The 26,503-nt window shown below is 40.6% G+C and overlaps 1 protein-coding gene across 2 annotated transcripts in view; it reads left to right on the top strand.

The window, feature by feature from the left end:
- Positions 1 to 6,165: 6,165 nt before the first annotated feature.
- LOC115153056 (type I inositol 1,4,5-trisphosphate 5-phosphatase) overlaps positions 6,166 to 26,503 on the top strand; it is a 191,954-nt gene continuing 171,616 nt past the window's right edge. For both annotated transcript variants that reach the window (XM_029698100.1, XM_029698099.1), the window contains exon 1: positions 6,166 to 6,619. In XM_029698100.1, the coding sequence (XP_029553960.1) occupies positions 6,548 to 6,619 (72 nt within the window). In that variant the 5' untranslated portion in view covers positions 6,166 to 6,547. The remainder of the gene's footprint in view (positions 6,620 to 26,503) is intronic.

Here is a 26,503-nt window from a genome sequence, read left to right as displayed (position 1 = left end):
TAAAACAAACTTAGGGAGGAGGCTTCTAATGTTAACATGCATGAAACCAAGGCTTTTACGGTTACAGAAGTCAACAAATGAGAGCGCCTGGGGAATGGGAGTGGAGCTAGGCACTGCAGCGCCTGGATTAACCTCTACATCACCAGAGGATCTGAGGAAGAGTAGGATAAGGGTATGGCTAAAGGCTATAAGAACTGGTCATCTAGTACGTTCAGAACAGAGTGTAAAAGGAGCAGGTTTCTGGGCACGGTAGAATAGATTCAAGGCATAATGTACAGACAAAGGTATGGTAGGATGTGAATACAGTGGAGGTAAACCTATGCATTGAGTGACGATGAGAGAGATTTTGTCTCTAGAAACATCATTTATACCAGGTGAGGTCACCGCATGTGTGAGAGGTGGAACTAAAGGGTTAGCTAAGGTGTATTGAGCAGGGCTAGAGGCGCTACACCAAAATAAGGCAATAATCACTAACCAAAACAGCAATGGACAATCGCATATTGACATTAGGGAGAGGCATGCATAGCCGAGTGATCATAGGGGTTCAGTGAGTAGCACGGCGGGCTGGAGACACGGCGATTCAGACAGCTAGCGGGCCGGGGCTAGCAAGCTAGCAGAAGGGCCTTAGAGGGACGTCACGACAGAAGAAGTCTGTTGTAGCCCCCTCTTGCTGTTACGTCGGCAGACCAGTCGTGATGGATCAGCAGGGCTCCGTGTGGTAAAAGGGTCCAAGCCAATTGGCAAAATAGGTATAGTGGCCAAAGAATTTGTCCGATGGGCCTCTTCAGCTAACAGTCCGATATTCTCTAGACAGCTAGCAGGCTAGCAGATGGGCATTCAGGGGACGTCGTGACGGAGGAGCCAGTTGAAAAAACCCCTCTGGCAGATTACGTCAGTAGTCCAGTCGTGATGGATCGGCGGGGCTCCTTGTCGGCAGTAAAAGGGGTCCAGGCCAATTGGCAAAATAGGTATTGTAGCCCAAGGAGTGGCTGATTGACGTCTTCGGCTAGCCGGGAGATGGGCCTAGCAAAGGCTAGCTCCAGGTTAATTGGTTCTTGCTTCGGGACAGAGACGTTAGCCAGGAGTGGCCACTCGGATAGCAGCTAGCTAGCTGTCATGATCCAGGTGAGAAGGTTCAGAGCTTGCGGTAGGAATCCGGAGATATGGAGAAAAATAAGTCAGATTTGCTCTGGTTTGAATCGCGCTGTGCAGACTGGCAAGAGTTGTCCGGGCTAAAGGTTAGCTGATGACCGCTAGAAGTGGCTAGCTGACTACTAGCTAGTAGCTAGTTAGCTGGCTAGCTTCTGTTGGGGGTTCCGGTTAAAAAGTAAAGAAAATAGCAGATCCATATCACATTGGGAGAGGCGGATTGCAGGACAGTATGTTGAAGTTGAGGTTAAGAAAAATATTTAAAAATACATGCGAAGAAAAAATATATAAAAATATATATACACGGGACATGACAAGACGAAGACAAAGACATCTGACTGCTACACCATCTTGGAAACATCACGCCCTAAACCCTCAGCCCTTAGAATGGCGTTTTACATCGTCACATCCGAGTGTACATTAAATGTCCCTTGCCCAAGCGAGGGAGAGCGATGATCGGAGAGGCAACATCCTTGGTGGAAATCTTCAAGTTGAGCTTAAAAACAACCAACCTAAAGCTATTAATGTACCAAGTAAGCTAACGTATCTAGCTAGCACTCCTGTCAGGTAGATAGCTACAGTTACCCATAGCTGGCTAGCTAGTTTTAATGTATATACACTACCGTTCAAAAGTTTGGGGTCACTTAGAAATGTCCTTGTTTTTGAAAGAAAAGCAATTGTTTTGTCCATTAACATAACATCAAATTGATCAGAAATACATTGTAGACATTGTTAATGTTGTAAATTACTATTGTAGCTGGAAACGGCAAATGTTTATGGAATATCTACATAGGCGTACAGCGTTCCATTATCAGCAACCATCACTCGTGTGTTCCAATGGCACTTTGTGATAGCTAATCCAAGTTAATTTAATTAATTATCAAAGGCTAATTGATCATTAGAAAACCCTTTTGCAATTATGTTAGCACAGCTGAAAACTGTTGTCCTGATTAAAGAAGCAATAAAACTAGCCTTCTTTAGACTAGTGGAGTATCTGGAGCAACAGCATTTGTGGGTTTGATTACAGGCTCAAAATGGCCAGAAACAAAGACCTTTCTTCTGAAACTCGTCAGTCTATTCTTGTTCTGAGAAATGAAGGCTATTCCATGCGAGAAATTGCCAATAAACTGAAGATCCTGTACAGCGCTGTGTACTACTCCCTTCACAGAATAGTGCAAACTTGCTCTAACCAGAATAGAAAGGGGAGTGGGAGGCCCCAGTGCAAAACTGAGCAAGAGGACAAGTACATTAGAGTGTCTAGTTTTAGAAACAGATGCCTCACAAGTCCTCAGTTGGCAGCTTCCTTAAATAGTACCCGCAAAAATACCAGTCTCAACGTCAACAGTGAAGAGGCGACTCTGGGATGGTGGACTTCTAGGCAGAGTTGCAAAGAAAAAAACATATCTCAGACTGGCCAATAAAAATAAATGATTAAGATGGGCAAAAGGACACAGACACTGGACAGAGGAACTCTGCCTAGAAGGCCAGCAGCCTACAGTTGAAGTCAGAAGTTTGCATACACTTAGGTTGGAGTCATTAAAACTTGTTTTCAACCGCTCCACAAATTTCTTGTTAACAAAATATAGTTTTGGCAAGTCGGTTAGGACATCTACTGTGTGCATGACACAAGTACTTTTTCCAACAATTGTTTACAGACAGATTATTTCACTTATAATTCACTGTATCACAATTCCAGTGGGTCAGAGGTTTACATACACTAAGTTGACTGTGCCTTTAAACAGCTTGGAAAATTCCAGAAAATTATGTCATGGTTTTAGAAGCTTCTGATAGGCTAATTGACATCATTTGAGTCAATTGAAGGTGTACCTGTGGATGTATTTCAAGGCCTACCTTCAAACTCAATGCCTCTTTGCTTGACATCATGGGAAAAACAAAAGTAATCAGCCAAGACCTCAGAAAAAAAAATGTAGGTCTCCACAAGTCTGGTTCATCCTGAAAGTACCAAGTTCATCTGTCACAAACAATAGTATGCAAGTATAAACACCATGGGACCACACAGCCGTCATACCGCTCAGGAAGGAGAAGCGTCCTGTCTCCTAGAGATGAACGTACCTTGGTGCGAAAAGTGCAAATCAAACCAGAACAACAGCAAAGGACCTTGTGAAGATGCTGGAGGAAACAGGTACAAAAGTATTTATATCCACATTAAAACGAGTCCTATATCGACACAACCTGAAAGGCTGCTCAACAAGGAAGAAGCCACTGCTCCAAAACTGCCATAAAAAAGCCAGACTACGGTTTGCAACTGCACATGGGGACAAAGATGGTACTTTTTGGAGGAATGTCCTCTGGTCTGATGAAACAAAAATAGAACTGTTTGGCCATAATGACCATCGTTTGGAGGAAAAAGGGGGAGGCTTGCAAGCTGAAGGAGACCATCCCAACCGTGAAGCGCGGGGGTGGCAGCATCATGTTGTGGGGGTGCTTTGCTGCAGGAGGGACTGGTGCACTTGACAAAATAGATGGCATCATGGGGATGGAAAATTATGTGGATATATTGAAGCAACATCTCAAGACATCAGTCAGGAAGTTGAAGCTTGGTCGCAAACGGGTCTTCCAAATGGACAATGACCCCAAGCATACTTCCAAAGTTGTGGCAAAATGGCTTAAGGACAACAAAGTCAAGGTATTGGAGGGGCCGTCACAAAGCCCTGACCTCAATCCTATAGAACATTTGTGGGCAGAACTGAAAAAGCATCTGCAAGCAAGGTGGCCTACAAACCTGACTCAGTTACACCAGCTCTGTGAGGAGGAATGGGCCAAAATTCACCCAACTTATTGTGGGAAGCTTGTGGAAGGCTACCCGTTACGTTTGACCCAAGTTAAACAATTTAAAGGCAATGCTACCAAATACTAATTGAGTGTATGTAAACTTCTGACCCACTGGGAATGTGATGAAAGAAATAAAAACTGAAATAAATCATTCTCTCTACTATTATTCTGACATTTCACATTCTTAAAATAAAGTGGTGATCCTAACTGGCCTAAGACAAGGACTTTTTACTAGGATTAAATGTCAGGAATTGTGAAAAACTGAGTATAAATGTATTTGGCTAAGGTGTATATAAACTTCCAACTTCAACTGTATGTAGATATTCCTTTAAAAATCAGCCATTTACAGCTACAATAGTCATTTACAACATTAACAAAGTCTACACTATATTTTTGATCAATTTGATGTTATTTTACTGAACAATTTATTTATTTTTCTTTCAAAAACAAGGACATTTCTAAGTGAGCCCAATATTATGTTTGCAAGCTAGCTTCATACTTTTTTCTGACATGCTGAAATTGCAGCCTTGTTGATTACATTTGACATTTCACGCCCACCAGAGTTTGACATGTGACTACAGTTTGCATTGAATTGTGGGTCATATCAACCCCATAAGTGACCAAAGTTGTTCAATCACTCCCTCGATTTCTAAATTGAGGGCCGAGGGAGCAACGTTAGTGAATTGGACTTCCACTTAAGATGGCAATCAAACTGTATCCGGTTTCGACGGGGATTCCCTCAAGGGAAAGTGGATAGCGCAAGGGCTGAGGGGGTAAAAATAACGTTTTTGGACTGCAGCCACTCACTGAGCTAGCCTGCAACGTCACTTCCTGGATTAGCTCCATCTGCGCGAGTTCTGTCTCCATTAGACACCATCTGGACAGTTTTAATTTGGCTTCAATGTGCTATTGAGTCTTCACATAAAAATGAATGGTGTCATGTGATCAGTGGCTTTGTCCATTCATATACAGTCATTGACACACACACACACACACACACACACTGCCAGACACAGCTGTTGACACTGAACATTTTATGGTGATAATCTTCTTGCTCTCTTCACAAAATCTCAATGAGCCATGTATCCTTCCCCACTATCCCACAACCCCCAAAGGTGGAAACACCAAAACATTAAGGAACTTCCACCGTGTCCCCGTTTGCTTATCTCCCCTCCCCTTTGGATCATGCCTCCACCATCTTGTCATCTCCTCACAAAATATGACCCTCCCTGATTGGTTCTTGTATGTTCTCATGTATCTGACATTCTTGCCAGCCGAGAACTATTTGAGCGAAGAGGCCAATTTGTGACCTCACTTGTTCCTCCAGACCATTAGGGGAGGTAATGGCGTGTAACAGCAAATCACTTTTATGTCATGGGCTATTTAGTAAGATGAAGGTTGCAAGGCCTTCACAAACTTGTTGTCTTTTAGGTACATTTTGAATGAGCATTGAGAAACCATCTTAAAACTGAATGACGATTAGAGATTAAAAAGGCCTCTAACCACTTCGATAACTTTGGAAGAAAAAAAAAAGTCAGGTGGGCCCCACCAACTTCATACAATGAAATGGCATGGGAGGAGGCACTGGTCTCTTAAAGAGGTAAACGTTTCAATTTCCCAGTTTGTAGATGTAGAAATGATGGTATCCTATATACGCTATTCAATGCCAAACCTATCTAGGCATATATGTAAATTGGAAAACAAACAATGTATCTATTATCAGGTCAACAATAACTAACTACTGGTTTAGAAAAGAACAGTAAAGATAGTGTAATCTGCAATAAAAAAATGATGTAGGCCATTCATATCTCCTACACTGACTCAAGCACACTGCAGCTGCAACACCAGTTGCTTGCAATTTTCAATAACAACCCCGTTTTTAGGTAAGGTGTTGACTATAGTGCTTTCACCTTGCTTATAAGCTGACCAGCACAGTTTTCTATCATGTAGCTTCTGTGTCTCTACAGAAGGTTAGTAATAACCTGTCACTGTTATGACATTGTTATGACAGAAGCTTCATACATACGGCATTAAATTGTTTATGTAGGACAGTTATATTTCCCCCCCATTTTGTGTGAATTGTTTTTATTGAGCAACAAGAAGTCAAGTGGCATTTTTGCAAGCGCTCTGAAAGGCAATCTCTTGCTCGGCGTGTCTAGCGGTGCGTTGCCCTTTTAAAAAAGCTCCATCTTTCCATTCGCTTGGTGACGTCAGGACAGTGAAGGACTCTAGCCTATCCTCTCTAAACAATCAAAGGCAATGGTCCTGACTGAGTCGCGGCTTACGAGTGAGACTTTTTCACTGCAAAAGCCAGGGAAAAACACTCCACGTTGAAATGAACCAGAGGCCAGCAGTCGCTATGGATTAAAACAGAAACTTTTACGATGGCGGTTAATGTGAAAAAGTAGGCAAAAACATCAGCAGACCTTCAGCAAGCAACTAGATGCACGAGCCTTGCTAGTATGAGCGAGCAGAGCGGTCACAAACCTGGCTGCAGTATTTTCCTCAGTATTTTAACCGAATCAGCCTCAAACCTTTAACGACTTGTGCTACTTTAAATTCTAAAACAGTCAAAGTCCGGTAGACTTTTGATTCTGAAAGAGTTATGGCGGGGAAGGTGACAGCAGGCTCGGGAATACTGCTCGTGACAGCCAACGTTGGATCGCTCTTTGAAGATGTGAGTTGCTGCGCCTGCGACAGCTTGAAACACGGTGTCTGCTACACTATTTCTTTGTAACTAATGTGAATGTTGTCCTCATGTGTTGGTTACAATGTATTCAACAATGCCGCTTTCAATTTGTGTTCCCTGGGCCCTCGATATGTCAGGTAGTCTTTTATTATAGCGTCGTAAGTAACCTACCTTACTTCACGTATGAGCACAACCACAGCGTGGGCCTCTATAGCCGTCAAGATTGATCATGTTTGTAGCCTCTATCATTGCACTAACAGTGATTTGGGGAAACAACGATTTGTTGGGACGTTGCCTCGGGTTACATCGATCATTCTGTCCTGCAGCTTGCTGTAAAATGGTAGTAGTAGTCTACCATCATGGCCTAGACTACTTGAAAACATTATTGTGACATAGCTAAGGAGTGGAGGCGGAGATTTAGCGTGCCTGTTTTGACTTTCACCTAGGGGCTTTAAATTCTCATAGAAGTCCACTATTTTTTTTAAATAGAGAGAGAGGTGTATTTTTGTTGTTGTCTGTTTGTCCATAGATAATACATTTTCCTCATGCGTTCAGATGGGCAACATATACATTGCCTTCAGAAAGTATTCACACCCATTTACTTTTTCCATATTGTTACAGCCTGAATGAAAAATGTATTAAATTGATATTTTGTGTCACTGGCCTACACACAATAGTCCATAATGTAAAATAATTACGTTTTTAGAAATGTTCACAAATTAATTAAATGAAAAGCTGAGATGTCTTGAGTCAATAACTATTCAACCCCTTTGTTAAGGCAAACATAAATAAGTTCAGGAGTAAAAATGTGCATAACAAATCACATAAGTGTGCAATAATAGTATCTAACATAATTTTTTTTGACTGTCTCATCTCTGTAGCCCACATATATAATGTTTCTGTAAGGTCCTTTAGTCGAGCAGTGATTTTTAAAACACAGGTTTAACCACAAAGACCAGGGAGGTTTTCCAATGCCTCGCAAAAAGGGCACCTATTGGTAGATGGGTAAAAATAATTAAAGCAGTGAATATCCCTTTGAGCATGATGAAGTTATTAATTACACTTTGGATGGTGTATCAATACACCCAGTCACTACAAAGATACAGGCATCCTTCCTAACTCGGTTGCCGGAGAATAAAGAAACCGCTCAGGGATTTCACCATGAGGCCAATGGTGACCTTGGAAATAGTTAGAGTTTAATGGCTGTGATAGGAGAGACCTGAAAATAGATCAACAACATTGTAGTTACTCCACAATAAAAATATTCCAACACATGCATCCTGTTTGCAAAAAATGTGGTAAAGAAATTAACTTAATTACAGTTTTGACTTAAATCGTCTTGAAAATCTTTGAAAAGACTTGAAAATGGCTGTCTAGCAATGATCAACAACCTACTTGACAGAGCTTGAAGAATTAAAAAACAAATAAAGTGCAAATATTGTACAATCCAGGTGTGGAAAGCTCTTGGACTTACCCAGAAAGATTCACAGCTGTAATTGCTGCCAAAGGAGATTCTAACATATTGACTCAGGGGTGTGAATACTTATGTAAATTACATTTCTGTATATTTCATTTTCAATAATTTGCAAAAATGTATTTTTCTCAAATGTTGTGCACAAATTTGTTTACATCCCTTTAGTGAGCATTTTGTCTTTGCCAAGTTAATCCATCTACCTGACAGGTGTGGCATATCAAGAAGCTAAATAAACAGAATGATCATTACACAGGTGCACCCTGTGCTGGGGACAATAAAAGGCCACACAAATGTGCAGTTTTGTCACACAACACAATGCCACAGAAGTCTCAAGTTTTCAGGGAGTGTGCAGGAATGTCCAGCAGAGCTGTTGCCAAAGAATTTAATGTTAATTTCTCTACCATAAGCCACCTCCAACATGGTTTTTGAGAATTTGGCAGTACGACCAACCGGCCTTACAACCGTAGGCCACGTGTAACCACGCCAACCCAGGACCTCCACATCAGGGTTCTTCACCTGCAGGATCATTTGAGACCAGCCACCCAGACAGCTGATGAAACTGTGGGTTTGCAGAACCGAATAGTTTGTGTAGAAATTGTCTCGGGGAATTTCATCTGCTTGCTTGCCGTTCTCACCAGGGTCTTTTGACTTGACTGCAGTTCGGCGTCGTAACAGACTTCACTGGGCAAATGTTCACCTTCGATGGCCACTGGCATGCCAGATAAGTGTGCTCTTCACGGATAAATCCCGGTTTCAACTGTACCAGGCAGATGGCTTCGTGTGGGTGAGTGGTTTGCTGATGTCAACGTTGTGAACAGGGTGCCCCATGGTGGGGTTATGGTATGGGCAGGCATAAGCTATGGACAATGAACACAAGTAAGTGCACTTTATCAATGACAATTTGAATGCACAGAGATACTGTGACGAGATCCTGAGGCCCATTGACGTGCCATTCATGCGCCGCCATCACCTCCTGCTTCAACATAACGCATGGCCCCATGTCGCAAGGATCTGTAAAATGTTTGGAAGCTGAAAATGTCCCAGTTCTTCCATGGCCTGCATACTCACCAGACATGTCACCCGTTGAACATGTTTGGGATGCTCTGGATCAACGTGTACGACAGCGTGTTCCAGTTCAAGCCTATATCCAACAACTTCGCACAGCCGTTGAAGAGGAGTGGGACAACATTCCACAGGCCACAATCAACAGCCTGATCAACTCTATACGAAGGAGATGTGTCGTGCTGCATTAGTAAAATTGTTGTCACACCAGATACTGACTGGTTTTCTGATCCATGCCCCTACTTTATTTTTTTAAGGAATCTGGCCAACAGATGCATATCTGTATTCCCAGTCATGTGAAATCCATAGATTACAGCCTAATGCATTTATTTATATTGACTGATTTCATTATATGACATTGTTGCGTTTTTACATTTTTGTTCATTTTATATTTATTCCATTTTGAATTCTGGCTGTAACACAACAAAATGTGGAATATGTCAAGGGCTATGAATACTTTCTGAAGGCACTGTATCTGCTATTCAGTATGGGTCCAGTGAGAAGGATTTGGATGCATTTTCTTGACAGGTATAGCCTGTAGGCCAATCATAGTAAATATGTACAAAGTGAAACCGACATGTTGTGGAGTAGACTGTAGATTATTTGAATTAGAGTTTTGTTGAAGTTTCTCATGCTGTATTAAATAAACCTGTTTTATATCCTAGTTTCCTTCTAATAGCTGCTGGTTCATCATTTTTATGACCCTTTCAACTTAGAATGGCTAACTTGATGATCATAGAGGGATATTTGGCAGACTACTTGTTGTTATGGTCTTTGCTTCGGCTGCTCCTACAACTTCAGCATCCAGTAGAATCTTTGATAACACTTTACATTACCATGTTCTTTTTACTGTGTATTTCCTTTAAGTAAATTGCAATGACTATGGAGTACCACAGACCCTAAACCTAAGTACAGTGTAAGCAGTACAATGACATTTGGATGTGTTGGAACAGAATTGCAAAGTAAGCCCAGTTAGGAATAAGAGCTGTGTTTTTATTCATAATTCCGTGTTAATACTGACCTTTTTATATGAACGCTACAACTCCAAACAAGTTGTATCACTTTCAGTGTTGTGTCAACATTTCAAGAGCCTCTAAGGGTTTTTTCACTCTGGCTGTTATTAGACTGCCTGTCATGACTGCTGAGTTATGGGTGTCTTATGGATACTAGGTTATTGTTTTTAGAACAGACTTTTAATGTGAGCCATAATGCACATTCAACTAGTAAACACTGGGCATGTTTTTAGTGGGCGTGCAGTGACATTGAAACATTAAATGTTTTTCCAGACTCCAGATGTTGAATTTGGGCATTTGGATGGAGTCTTTGACTGTAAGTTGTTCGTGATGTTTTTTTAATTACACACATGAAACAAATACAGGCTTTGTGTTGAGATCACAAGTTCTGGTGTTTTGTGACCTATTTGGCAGAATCTAACATTAGGGGATCAGCTGATGTTAAGGCGGTACTAGTCAAACGCGCGCTCTGCTATTTTCCAACCCTGGTGCCAGGATTGGTCATTTACCTGCCTTATATCAGCTCGCTTGCGCTGAGGGGTGGAAATATTTGAGGTGTGCCCTTAATGTGTGCCAATTTCAAGCAGCGCTACTGGTGATATTTAAGACACACCAAAAGCTTGTCTTAGCAGTAACGTAATTGGTTATGGCATCGATTTTTACCAGTGGAGGCACACAGTAGGCTAATTGGTATTGTTTTATTAAAATAGGGAAATCAGCAAAACTGTCAACAGACATTCCTCTTAAAAAAATTTTTTATTGGACATTATTTTTGTCCATGCAGCTTCTGTGAAAAGTTTGGACTCAGTAGGCCTATGTACGATTCCCATTGAATGAAAGGTGTCAGTGACTGTAGGAAGTATGTTCAGGGACATCAAGTTATTGTTTTTCCTTGATCATTTTGTAAAACAATAGTATCTTACACTTTCATCTGTTGGACCTAACTGTCAATCGCAGGAATTTCGATCGCTGTCCTTGGTGCTGAATCCGGCCCGGGCCTAGTCTACACAAGAAAAGGAAAGTAGACAATCAATGTAGGGTGTTCCAGCAAGAGTGGACATCGAAATATTTCTTTATTGAGGTATCAGGGAAAGCTGTGTGCTTAGTGTGCAAAGAGAGCATCGCTGCCTTGAAAGACTACAACTTGTCCCGACACTTCCAGACGAACCATGCAGAGAAATATAGGAATATGTCTTCTGAGCAGAGGGCAAGTGCTTCAAAAGAGCTGCTTTCTCAGTTGCAAAAGCAGCAAGGACTTTTCACAAAACTGCGTTCAGCAAATCATGGAATTGCAAGAGCTAGCTATGTAATGTCCAATAAAATTGCTAAACATAAACCATTCGCTAACTAATTAAAGAATACTTAATTGACTCTGCAGCAATACTTTGCCCCGACAAGAAAGAGCTGTTTGAAAATGTTTCCCTGTCAAGACGTCCTCAACACGCCGTGCCATTGTTCATCGCAGAGAATATGGAACAACAGGTGAAAGACAAGGTAAAGGATTTCTCCTTGGCCCTAGATGAGAGCAGTGATGCACGTGATGCGGCGCAGTTGTTGATATTCTTACGAGGCAAAACCCTAGACTTTGAAATTACAGAGGAGCTTGCTTCAATGCAGTCAATGAAGACCACAACCACAGGGAAAGATTTATTGGAGGAGGTTAATAAGCGTGTGGCAAAGCTGGGACTGAGTTTTCAAAAGTTTATCCAGTGTGACCACTGATGGGTGCCCAAACTTGACTGGAAAAAAACGTTGGCCTTTTGCAAAGGATACAAGATCAAGTAGCTGAGCTGAACATAGATAGGAATGTTTTCCTGCATTGCATTATTCATCAAGAGGTGCTCTGTAAACGTGTTCTGAAAATGAGCCATGTTGTGGATACAGTCACTAAAGTGGTGAACTTCATAAGAGCAAAATCTTTAAACCACAGGCAGTTTGTCTCACTTTTGGAAGAGACAGAGTTGGATCATGTTGATCTCCCCTACCACACAAACGTGAGATGGCTGAGTATGGGAAAGGTGCTTAAAAGGGTGTGTGACCTGAAGTCGGAGATTGGTGAGTTTTTACAAATTAAAGATATATATGTGGATTCCCCTCAACATAATGAATGGTTGGCTGATCTTGCCTTCACCGTGGACATCATGGCCTCATGAATGAACTGAATTCCAAACTGCAAGGGAAGGGCCTTTTTGCACATCAGATGTACAGCCTTGTCAAAGCCTTCAAGGGAAAATTACTCCTCCTGACCCGCCAAGTAGAAGCCAACAATCTCACCCACCTTCTGACACTACTAGTCTGTTCCCTATCAGATGACCAGTGGGAGACGTATACATCGCTTCTGTGTGCTTTGAACGGTGAGTTTTCTGTTCATTTTGAGGATTTTCAAAGTGTTGGAAAATGACATGGTGTTGGTTTCCTCTCCTTTCCTCTTCAATGTGGATAATGCTCCCACTGACCTGCAACTTGAGCTTATCCATCTTCAGTCTGATGCAGTGATTGGAGAACTATTCAAAACAATGTCACTGACAAGGTTTCATGCATCTCTTGATGAACAAAACAAAGATTAGGAGTCGCTCCGATGTTTGTACTGTTTGGGTCAACCTATGTATGTGAACAGACATTTTCAGTGATGAAATATAACAAGTCAAGGCACAGATAATCTCTTACTGACTCACCTCTCAGCAGTCCTACGCATAGCGACGTCAGAAACTATATCTGACTTCACTACTCTAGTCAATGCCCATCAGAGGCTTCAATCCTCACACTGATTGAGTAGTTTAAATGTAATGTTGAGCTCTCTTTCTTGTGCTGAATGCAGTGTACTTTTCCCTCCATGTAGTTCATTGCATGTTTAATAATGAAAATACCAATCACAAGGAGAACATGGATGTGTTTTTATTTCTGTGCATGTTAAAAAAGTTAAATAAGTAGCATATCTGGACGTGATTTACAGTAGATATATCTGCCAACACAGTCATACACATGATGTAGAATCCTGTAATATGATTCTGGCCCACGATGGCTAGAATATATTCTAATGTGGCCCTCCATGGAAATTAATTGCCCAGGCCTGGTGTAGACGTTGTTGAAGCCGCCCGCCCGCCCCCCCCCAAAAAAACCGCAAAACATTTCATTGGCTACATGTTTGTTATAACTAGGCCTATTGTAGGGTTAGTGTATACTTTTTTAAATAACTATATGGGCAATTCCACAGTAACGGAATTGCGGTGAGACTCAGCAACAACCATTGATTTCAAAGTTTAACAAACCATACAACTCTATGCACAAGGACTACTTTAAACAATTTACACAGATTTTTTTTTTTTTTTTTACGAAGACACATTTGTTTGAGGAACTTTGCAGGTGCGAAGTTTGGTATCAGAATTTTCGTAAAATATCTCTCAATTTATGTTAAATATCTGCTCCGGATCAGGATTAAATATGTCTGCTGAAAGAATGGGATGTCAGCTATGATGTGACACCTTGAGTTTGAACATTTTTTATTTTGGTTATTGTAAGTGAAGTGGATTTACCCTCTAACAGAATTTCATCATCGGTCCCTGATCTGTACTACACAGAAATGCAAAATTATGGATATGAATGTCATTCTCTTCATGGTAATATATTCTAAATAGGTACAAAAGGTAGAAATATGTTATATCCTCCTTCGCATATTTGGATAATTATTCTACACACTGGCTATTATTTTAACGAGCTCCACCACCAAACAAGACCAAATTTGGTTGTACCGGACCAAATCTCAACCAATCATAGCTGTCTGTTTCACAAGTTTGGACATAAAAGAGTACAGTAAAGTTTAGTATAGGGCTGGGAATTGTCAGGGACCTCACAATATGATATTATCACAATACTTAGGTACCGATACGATCTGTATTGCGATTCTCACATTTCTATATGTATTGTGATTCGATGGTCGAAACATATTGCTCACCATATGTCTGCTGCAGAGGAGCAAGAGAGCCATGAGAAAATTCATTTTGATCAGTCATGGAAATAAAAGCGCTGAAAACAAATTGCCTACCTAATTTTAAAATAACAATCTTGAAGGGAAAATACTGGAATTTTGGTTTAGGTGAAGGCCAACTAATGCATAATATTGCGATTATTGTCAAAACAATATGATATTGTCAAGATAATACCCCGATTTCTAACTGTATCAACCCCCCCATTTATAGTGTACTCAACTCTAGTATGCCTTGTGTACTGTACTGAACTCTACTCTAGCGTGCTATATGCTACTGTTCTTTACTGTGATCTACTGTACTGCAATGTACTGATCTGAACTATCATACATTTTCTTTACTGTGCTCTACTGTACTGTCCAAACTTGTGAAACATATACGTGTATGATTGGTTCAGATGATCCGGCCAAATTAAGGCCGGTCCAGACATCTGTGTTCTGTGCGTCTGCGGACTGACCAAATTTCAATGTCCGCGGACGTCCGGTGCCGGTCAGTCCACAATGAGCAAGAGAATGGTTGCCCAAAAAAGTGTTAAACAAATCCAATTATATTTTAGATTCTTCAAAGTAGCCACCCTTTGCCTTGATGAAAGCTTTGCACACTCTTAGCATTCTCTCAACCAGCTTCACCTGGAAGGCTTTTCCAACAGTCTTGAAGGAGTTCCCACATGATAAGCACTTGATGGCTGTTTTTCCTTCGCTCTGCGTTCCAACTCAGGTCGGGATTGTGGAGGCCAGGTCATCTGATGCTGCAATCCATCACTCTCCTTCTTGGTCAAATAGCTCTTACACAGCCTGGAGGTGTGTTGGGTCATTGTCCAGCTGAAAAACAAATGATAGTCCCACAAAACAAATAAACCACCGACAGTGTTACCAGCAAAGCACCACCACACCATAACATCACCTCCTCCATGCTTTACGGTGGGAAATACACATCCGGAGATTATCTGTTCAACCACACCGTGTCTCGCGAAGACGTGGCGGTTGGAACCAAAAATCTCCAATTTAGACTCGAGACCAAAGGACAAATTTCCACCGGTCTAATGTCCATTGCTCGTGTTTCTTGGCCCAAGCAAGTGTCTTCTTATTGGTGTACTTTTAGTAGTGGTTTCTTTAGAGCAATGGACCATGAAGGCCTGATTCATGCAGTGCCCTCTGAACAGTTGATGTTGAGATGTCTGTTACTTGAACTCTGTGAAGCATTTATTTGGGCTGCAATTTAGGAGGCAGGTAACTCTAATGAACTTATCCTCTGCAGCAGAGGTAACTGGGTCTTCCATTCCTGTAGCAGTCCTCATGAGTGCCAGTTTCATCATAGCGCTTGATGGGTTTTGCGACTGCACTTGAAGAAACTTTCAAATTTCTTGAAATGTTCCATATTGACTAACCTTCATATCTTAAGGTAATGATGGACTGTCATTTCTCTTTGCTTATTTGAGCTGTTCTTGCTATAATATGTACTTGGTCTTTTACCAAATAGGGCGATCTTCTGTATACCACACATACCCTGTCACAACACAGCTGATTGGCCCAAACGCATTAAGAAGAAAATAAATTCCACAAATTAACTTTTAAGAAGGCACACCTGTTAATTGAAATGCATTCCAGGTGGCTACCTCATGAAGCTGGTTGAGAGAATGCCAATAGTGTGCAAAGCTGTCATCAAGGCAAAGGGCGTCTATTTAAAGAATCTCAAATTCTTTATTTATTTAACACTTTTTTTTGTTGGTTAATATATGATTTCATGGGTGAAATAATATAGGATTTGAGCTAATCTAGGTTTATAATTCATCAGATGTGTTGCACCACTTAATCATAGATCCATTGATCCAGATTTAAAATGATCGGTTTTAAACTATGATTGGTGACCTGGTACACCAATATGAGGTATTTCATGAGTTGAAACCAAGTAACTAGCCTACTTGACAAATGAGGCCACACATTTCTGTTCGTTGATAAGATAATAACAATTAGAACTACTGCAACTCCATTGTGAAAGGTTGTCATGGGTTGGCTGATTTTGAAATAAAATCTGTTATTTGCCAGTACTAGACAGAACTAATTATTTAGCTAACGTTAGCTACTGTAGCTAGCTAGTTTATAAACCAAGCTAGCTAGCATACAATGTTATTTATTATTGTCATTACTTAACGTTGTTTAGCCATTATTTGTCCGCTAACCACCTGATCATGGCACGTCAAAGCAGTTCAGATTTCTCAGCTTGTGGAAAAAAAACTCTTGTCGGGGCTGATGGAGATATTTTGTAATGTACTGGAGGATTAAAAAGACAGACAACACGACTGTCAAAAAGAAGACCGACACCTGGGCCATTTCATGCAACAAATGTAATGGATCAACACAGATTTAAAGAGAAGAGGGACCCAAATCGGATGAAACAGTGCTGGAAAACAATTACAAGCAAAATCCAAAATTGATGCGGCAGAGGAGAAGCGTGGGCTATTTCTGACCGGAGCCGGAGGGGGACCTCTGTCCAAGGGAATTGATCCTATCACCCAGAATAGATGCGAGATTTCCCAGCAGTTTGCCCCTCTCTGTAACTCCTATGACGACGATGATGACGACAGACAACTTGACCCACCATTATTTAGTAAGCATAAATAACTGGTAAATAGCAATGCCTATAATGCACGTTAAAACTAACGCTCATGTTACTTCACTACAATGTTATCATTATCAGGCCCTTTACAGCATGTTGCTTAACATCATTCGTACCAAGGCTGGGTATATCATAAGCACCAATTCAATTGTTGTACAAAATGGGCACGTAAATAGCCTACTGATAATTTAGTTAATTATCAGAAAACTCAACATGATTCAACTTGTCTAATTATTCTCTGAGGAATTAGTTTTGGTCTCTCCACAGTAAATATTATCAGTTAAACCACCTCCGTTTAGAATGTATCTCCAATCTACATTTATATTTTTTTAATTTTTTTATCTACAGGCTTAAATTTAATCTAGGTTTAAAGTGAAAACTAAACTTAGATTAGAGGAAGGATTTAATTTCACTAGGATTCATTTAAAACTAGGTTTAAAATTTGGTGCAACAAGAAAAATAGATAAATTGGGTTAAAAGGTTTAGAAGTTAATCCATATTGGTGCATCCCACCCCATTTGTGTTATTTCATAGTTTTGATGTCTTGACTATTTTTCTACAATGTAGAAAATAAAGAAAAACCCTTGAATAAGTCGGTGTTCTAAAACTTTTGACCGGTAGTGTATGTATGCATGTACATGCATGCATGCATAAACTCAGCATAAAAAGAAGTCCCTTTTTCAGGACCCTGTCTTTCAAAGATAATTCGTAAAAATCCAAATAACTTCACAGATCTTCATTGTAAAGGGTTTAAGCTTTAATTTGGTTTATTGCACTTGTGAATGTATGATATTTCTAATAATTCTTTTTGAATTTCGCGCACTGCAATTTCACCGGATGTTGTCAAATCGATCCCGCTAACGGGATTTGATCCATAAGAAGTTTTAAACTCTGTTTCCCATGCTTGTTCAATGAACCATAAACAATTAAATGAACATGCACCTGTGGAACGGTCGTTAAGACACTGACAGCTTACAGACGGTAGGCAATTAAGGTCACAGTTATGTAAACTTAGGACACTAAAGAGGCCTTTCTACTGACTCTGAAAAACACCAAAAGAAAGATCCCAGAAGGACCCTGCTCATCTGCGTGAACATGCCTTAGGCATGCTGCATGGAGGCGTGAGGACTGCAGATGTGGCCAGGGCAATAAATTGCAATGTCTGTACTGTGAGACGCCTATGACGGCGCTACAGGGAGACAGGATGGACAGCTGATCATCCTCGCTGTGGCGGACCACATGTAACAACACCTGCACAGGATCGGTACATCCGAACATCACACCTGCAGGACAGGTACAGGATGGCAACAACATCTGCCCGAGTTACACCAGTAATGCACAATCCCTCCATCAGTGCTCAGACTGTCCTCAATAGGCTGAGGGAGGCTGGACTGAGGGCTTGTAAGCCTGTTGTAAGGCAGGTCCTCACCAGACATCACCGGCAACAACGTTGCCTATGGGCACAAACCCACCGTCGCTGGACTAGACAGGACTAGCAAAAAGTGCTCTTCACTGACCAGTCACGGTTTTGTCTCACCAGGTGGGATGGTCGGATTCGCGTTTATCGTCAAAGCAATGAGCGTTACACCGAGGCCTGTACTCTGGATCGGTTTGGAGGTGGAGGGTCCGTCATGGTCTGGGGCGGTGTGTCACAGCATCATCGGACTGAGTTTGTTGTCATTGCAGGCAATCTCAACGCTGTTCGTTACAAGGAAGACATCCTCCTCCCTCATGTGGTACCCTTCCTGCAGGCTCATTCTGTGACCCTCCAGCCTGACAATGCCATCAGCCATACTGCTCGTTCTGTGCGTGTTTTCCTGCAAGACCGGAATGTCGGTGTTATGCCATGGCCAGCGAAGAGCCCGGATCTCTATCCCATTTAGCACGTCTGGGAGCTGTTGGATCGAAGGGTGAGGGCTAGGTGCCTTGGTGGAAGAGTGGGGTAACATCTCACAGCAAGAACTGGCAAATCTGGTGTAGTCCATGAGGAGGAGATGCACTGCAGTACTTAATGCAGCTGGTGGCCGCAGCTGGTGGCCACACCAGATACTGACTGTTACTTTTGGTTTTGACCCCCCCCCCTCCCCCCTCTTTGTTCAGGGACACATTATTCAATTTATATTAGTCACATGTCTGTGGAACTTATTCAGTTTGTCTCAGTTGTTGAATCTTATGTACATACAAATATTTACACATGTTAAGTTTGCTGAAAATAAACACAGTTGACAGTGAGAGTGTGTGTTATTTTTTTGGGCTGAGTTTATATACAGTGCCTTCGGAAAGTATTCAGCCTCCTTAACTTTTTCCACATTTTGTTACATTAAAGCCTTATTCTAAAACTGATTAAATGAAATGTTTTATTACAAATAAAAAATCTGAAATACGTTATTTCTGTAAGTGTTCAGTCCCTTTGCTAGGAGACTCGAAATTGAGCTCAGGATCATTCTGTTTCCATTGATCATCCTTGAGATGTTTCTACAACTTAATTGAAGGGGACTTTCAATGCTGCAGAAATGTTTTGTTACCTTTCCCCAGATCTGTGCCTCGACACAATCCTGTCTCAGAGATCTACGGACAATTCCTTCAACCTCATGGCTTGGTTTTTGCTCTGAGATGCACTGTCAACTGCGGGACCTTTTATATAGACAGGTGTGTGCCTTTCCAAATCAAGTCCAATCAGTTGAATTTGCCACAGGTGGCCTCCAATCAAGTTGTAGAAACATCTCAAGCATGATCATTGGAAAGAGGATGCATCCGAGCACAATTTCGAGGCTCATAGAAAAGGGTCTGAATACTTAAGATATTTCATTTATTTGTAATTTGTTTTGTAACAATTTCTAAAAAACGGTTTTCGTTTTTTCATTATGGGGTATTGTGTGTAGATTGATGTGGAAAACTATTTAATCCATTTTAGAATAAGGCTGTAACGTAACAAAATCTGAAAAAAACTAAAGGGCTCTGAATACTTTCCGAATGCACTCTAGGCCTAGCTGCTGCTCCTGCTGGATTGGAACCTTGAATGACTCCATAATCAAGCACAGCGTGTGTATTTGGAGGTTGTTGATTTTTCATGTTGCTACCGTAGGTGGGCCCACTGCTAACGCTTTGTTAACAATCGGAGAGGAGGGCCTGTGGAGAGAATTGTGCTTTTCTGGTAAACAGATAAGAATGTTATAGTTTAATCTCAGATGGAACAGAAATAGCTTGTGGAAAATCTGTGTGTTTATATTTAGTCCCAGATCACATGGTTGATGCTAGGTAATGGTGCGGCTAAGTGAATAATATGATATAATAGTCTGCAGTAAGTCTTTAGAGTGGTGGAGGGGTATTAGACTGCAATATGTGTGTTTTGGTTTATGGTGCTGAACATTAAATCTGTTGTGAACATCATTTAGAATTTTTCTTTTTTGTTTGTTTCGTCACGTTGTCTAGAAGGGCTGGGCGATATGGCCTAAAAATCATATGTCAATTTTCTTCTTCAAACTTATGTGCGATTCACGATATACAGTATATTTTCTCTAAATAAGCGTTGTTGTACAATTTTAAAGATCAAATCTGCATTTCAGCCAGCCAGAAATAATGTAATGAATTCAGGGCTTGTGAAATTATACCTAGGCAAAATATAAGCCTCCGACAACTTTAAGACCCACTAATTTCATTTATCAAAAACATTTAAACCTGCTTTTTTGCAATTATCAATGATCTGGCTTTCAAGTCAGAATTTTTGTTTTGTAAAAAAAAAATACCAGAATGCATGCATAATGCACATTCACTAATAATGATTAACTATTTGTAGCAGTCGTTATAGAAAATGAACACAGGTCTCATAAACTCGCAGAAGCCTACATGCTAGTGAGTAGCCAGCTAATCTTATTTTTCAATTTTAGCAAACCTATTTTCTAACTAACAATTTAGAACAGAAGGGTATGTTCAAAACAATTCAACTATCTCCAACTGTTTGAACAGCATGCTAGCCTGTCCACTTTGTTCAGATGTTGAAATCAAGTGACCTACCTTATTTCTCAGACTGAAAATGAGTTGCCAATTCCTTTATGTAATAGTGTTTTTATGCTTATTGAACATGTATAAAATAGACTAGACAGCTAGTTTAACAGAATTTGGCTAAAATGCTGCTAGCTGTGCGTGGTACTGCAATGCCGCGCTTGACAAACTAAGCATTTTCCACATTCAATGTTCATTGATACTCCCGTTTTAGTCGTGTCTGCTCTCCGCACAATTTGAGGAGTTGAGACATAAAAAGTGTATCGTTAGAAAGGTTAACTTCTCTATTACACTAAAATAATGTCTTGACGCGTTTCGGTGTCCATATGAACGATTTCAGTTGGACCCAAGCTCAAATGCAAATAGCGAGTTGAAACACTTGTCAGAGAGGAAGACGCGATCTCTCGTCTTTGTTGTGAGTGGCAGAGGGAGGAGCTTGGTGTGTGTGTAAGTGGGAAGGTGCACACAGCCTACAGTCATTGTAAACAGCACAGAACTAGCGAAAGAAACGAGACCAAAAAGACAACGTACACGCTTGTAAAAACGAGCCAGCCCTAGTGTCTAGCCCACAGTTCAGTCAGATTGAAGAGATTTCAAGGCTAGCGAGAGATGTTTAATAGTGTATTTGCAGAGAGGAGGTTGACAATGAAAAGTTTTGAGAAAAGGGTAGCTAATAATGACCTCTATAATGGGTGAAGAGCTTCGTGTCCTGACCAATTGACTTCAAATGACTAGGCTTGCTGAATCACTGACCTTACCAGCCAATGGTTGACTTGCCACAATTGCAGAGTTCCTGGAAGTTGAGACTTTCAAACAATTGCTTTTGATGACACCACCATCTCTCCTTGTGTTTTCAGTCTTAGAGAGTTCCAGTATGTGTTAGATGTTGGAATGGAAGGTTTCTGAAAGAAGTATCAGATGGTGCTATTTTGGTGCGCTCCCAGCTTGCGCTCTCCTCCTGCCCCCTCAGAACATGAAATTAGATTTTTAAATGGAAGATTGAGTAAGATGAATTGTGCTGGCATCTAGAAGCCAGAATAATCAGCTTCTATTGCCTGAGCCCTCTTTATTCCTCGCCAATGTTATTTATTTAATAATATGTTGACTTTTTGGGCCTAGATTATGCTGCGGTGATTTTATACACCATTTATAATTTTCTGTTAAAGAATACTGAACTCTTACGTCGCTGCATTTGTACAATTCACTTAATAAGGAAAATGGTGAGTTGTCTGGACATTTAGTTGATTCTTCTCTAATTGGTACAGCTGGGAGTTTAGTGGCATTCTGCTTCTCTTTTACCACCCGTAATTTCTTTGGACGAGAATCTGAGCTGTTCAGTAGATCTCTTCAGATCACGGCCATTACATTGATGAGAACTGGTCATATGCACATCCTTAAAAACAGGTGCTGGGCTAATAAAGATTTCTAGTAAAGAACAAGCCCTTGATGACCTGAACTCCTCTAACATTACCAGCTTTAAAACTGTATAAGATATCACACTTTGATAGCTTCAGGAATTTCAGCAGCATTCAGCAAACTGAGCGTTGTTATTGAGGAGTCCACCATTCAAAAGAACCGTGAATACATTTTTCTTTCAGGTGGTTCTGCTCTGTATCTGCATGGGAGGTATTGCCTTTGTGTCACTTAGTGCTTTCCTGTCATTTCTATGTAATATCACCCATGAGCACCAATGTGAAGTTCATAGGAGCGTATCAAAATGGGTGTCAAATGAATGCAAGGAGTCTATATTTTGGAGAAATGAATGCACAAACAAGGTTTCCATCCAACCATTTCATGCGGATGAATTACTTTACACATGAAAAAGTCACGACCGGGCTGAGGAAATAGGACAACCTTCCTAATGTTTGGTAGACTCGGTGTATATACAGGCAGTTTGTGGGCCTGGTAACAGATAAAGACTGACTCTGATGCTGTTGAAATGCAGTTCTTGAGGAGAAACGACCACACAGGATTTGTGTACATCTTGCCAGCCAAGGATGACAAGGCTTGGGTAGCTGTAGGTCAAGTTGTCCAGTCCCTGTGTCCTTTTGTGGACAACGAGGAGGAGGTACCATTTTCATAGAGCCTGTACTGGCACATTAAAAGGTGTGAGATTAATACAAAGCATGGGTTTATAAAAATACTTTATTTGAGTTTGCATGTTTATTCTGTTACTCAGTAGGCGAATGATAATAACATTTAATATTTAAATAAGACTTCTGTCATTAATGATCTAGAATATAATTTTTATGTTTGTGCTTTTCTGTAAACCAATTTCTGTGTTCATGTAAGTGACTGACTGAACGCCTCACTTTAGTATCTGCAATTTGGCAGTATGCCCAGACCCTTGTTTTGAGAACAATATCTCAGTTTCAAGGTCTCACCTTGGCGAGAAGAAGCCTCGTGAGGTATTGGTCTGCCACATGCATGAACCAGTATTGGCCGGTCACATGAAGGAAGCAAATGTTAATTCATTCTCAATGATGAATAAGCTTAATCATGCAAATATGACTTGTCTGCAGTATGTAAGAGAACTGCCCCGCGAGAGCTCCTGCCAGACATTCACTGGTGCATTGAGTTTGTTGGAACCTCTCCAGAGTGCTGATAATAAACAATGATTAATTTACTGTTGACTGAGTGTCCCTGGGTAGTATTTCCACGACATTTTGTTGAAGTACCTTTGGCAGCGATTACAGCCTTGAGTCTTCTTGGGTATGACGCTACAAGCTTGGTACACCTGTATTTGGGCAGTTTCTCCCATTCTTCTCTGCTGAGCCTCTCAAGCTCTCAGGTTGGATGGGGAGCGTCGCTGCTGCGCTATTTTCAGGTCTCTCCAGAGATGTAAAAGTCTGGGCTCTGGTTGGGCCACTCAAGGACATTGAGACTTATCCCGAAGCCACTCCTGCGTTGTTTTGGCTGTGTGCTTAGGGTTGTTGGAATGTGAACCTTCACCCCAGTCTGAGGTCACGAGCACTCTGGAGCAGGTTTTCATCAAGGATCTCTGAACTTTGCTCCGTTTATCTTTGCCTCGATCCTGACTAGTCTCCCAGTCCCTGCCGCTGAAAAACATCTCCACAGCATGATGCTGGCACCATGCTTCACCGTAGGGATGGTGTCAGGTTTCCTCCAGACGTGACGTTTGGCATTCAGGCCAAAGAGCTCAATCTTGTTTCTCATGGTCTGAGAGTCTTTAGGTGCCTTTTGGCAAACTCCAAGCGGGCAGTTGTGCCTTTAACTGAGGAGTGGCTTCTGTCTGGCCACTCTACCATAAAGGCCTGATTGGTGGAGTGCTGCAGAGATGGTTGTCCTTCTGGAAAGTTTTTCCATCTCCACAGAGGATCTCTGAAGCACTGTCAGTCACCATCAGGTTCTTGGTAACCTCCTTGACCAAGGCCCTTCTCCCCTGATTGCTCAGTTTGGCCGGGTGGCCAGCTCTTGGAAGAGTCTTGGTGGTTCCAAACTTCTTCCATTTAAGAATGATGGAGGCCACTGTGTTCTTGGGGACCTTCAATGCTGCAGTAATGTTTTGCTACCCTTCCCCAGATCTGTGCCTTGACACAATCCTGTCTTGGAGCTCTACGGACAATTTCTTTGACCTCATGTCTTGGTTTTTGCTCTGACATGCGCTTTCCAAATCATGTCCAATCAAATTGAATTTACCACAAGTGGACTCCAATGAAGTTGTATACACATCTCATGGATGAGCAATGGAAACAGGATGCACCTAAGCTCAATTTCGAGTTTCATAGCAAAGGGTCTGAATAGTTATGTAACTATTTCTGTTTTAGTTTTTTCATACATTTGCAAACATTCCTACAAACCTGTTTTTGATTTGTCATTATGGGCTGTTGTGTGTGTAGATTATTTTTTAAATACATTTTAGAATAAGGCTATAACATAACAAAATGTGGAAAAAGTCAGGGGCTCTGAATACTTTCCGAATGCACTGTGTGTATGTGTATATATGTGTATGTGTGTGTATATGTATATATATATATATATATATATATATATATATATATATATATATGTATATATATATATATATATATACGTATATATGTATATATATATATATATATATATATATACGTATATATATATATATATATATATATATATATATATATATATATATATATATATATATATATATATATATATATATATATATACGTATATATATATATATATATATACGTATATATATATATATACGTATATACGTATATGTATATGTATATGTATATATATATATATATACGTATATGTGTATATGTATATGTATGTATATATATATATATATATATATATATATATATATATATATATATATATATATATATATATATATATATATATATATATATATATATATATATATATATATATATATATATATGCTAAAGGTTTAAACTAAATGTCATGTTTGACAAATATAATGTAGGATCATTATTAATATCTGAAGGCTTGATTCTGTTAACATACTTGAGGCACTGTTTGCTCAGATAGGAGAGAGACCAGTGCCTGTTGCACAATGCAAAATCCCCCACCTTGCAAAAGCGGATGCAGTCCAAATGTTGAAACTATTTAACCATAAACGTAATTGTTTAAAACCTGGAAATGTTTTGTCATTTTATGAGGCATGTCTTAGTGTGTTCCGATCCATAGGTATGTTAATAAAATGTATTATTTCCTCATGCCATTGAAACCAGTATTTCCCTCATGTTCTCAACTTTTTTTTTGTCCAGCAGCTAAAGACCTAGTCATATTAACAACCCATGCTTGGGAGGATATTTTCATCTCTGTCAGATGAAACCGCTCGTGTTTTCGGTGCACATTTAAGAAAGGTGTTTTCCCACATTGCATTTTGGTTATATCCTACTGCCGTGTGCGCATTGCTGCGCTTATAATGTGGAGAAATAGCCTTTTAGTTTATCAAATTTTAAGCTCAACATTCTCATCTGTTGCGTCAGTCTCATTTACTTTAAAATGTTTTTTGATGTACAGTGGTTGTATTAATTTGGGATCTTTCGCATCCCACAATTGTCCCAGAGTATTTTTGGAATATTTATTTCTCGCACAGAAGGACAAGCTGGCCAATAGAATAGGTGAACTTTTTTTACTAACAGGGAGCGTAGATAGACAGGCTAGTGCTTATGCTATTCGTTAGGTCTGCTCATCTTATTGGCTGACAAAAAGTAAATGTGGACAGTTCTTCTAACATCTTCAATATGCGCCTCGGAATTCGATAAGAATGCATTGCTGTTGCATCCCCGATGTGTCTGTCTTCATTTGTAGCCTACTTTGGCGCTGAGATGCTTGTGAGAAGGACCTGAAAACGTGATGGGCATTGGCTAATAATAATTAAGATATCAGAGCGCCATGTGAGTGAGCGGTGCTTCGGTGTGTGACGATTGGCAGCCGGGAGAAGGGAATTGAATTATTATATTCAGCTCAAGGGCACAACAGCCTGCCGTGGGGAAATTGGAGGCCTGGTGGTGTCTCACTACGTTGCATCAGCAGTAGATGAGAGGAGGGAGAGAATAAGTACTGTAGTGAGTGCTTCTGTGGATCTCAGACTGGTTGGTTACATCAGAGGTGTGGTGTTGCTTTTCAAGGCGCTTATTCTCACAGAATAGAGTTGTCGGGACAATTTCAATTGACATATGTACATTACCAGTCAAAAGTTTAGACACCTGTTCATTCAAGGGTTTTTCTT

The sequence above is a fragment of the Salmo trutta genome, chromosome 18, assembly GCF_901001165.1.
Source record: "Salmo trutta chromosome 18, fSalTru1.1, whole genome shotgun sequence".
Taxonomy (NCBI): Eukaryota; Metazoa; Chordata; class Actinopteri; order Salmoniformes; family Salmonidae; genus Salmo; species Salmo trutta.
Note: the sequence above shows the minus strand (reverse complement) of the source record. Positions and strands in the feature narration are given on the sequence as shown.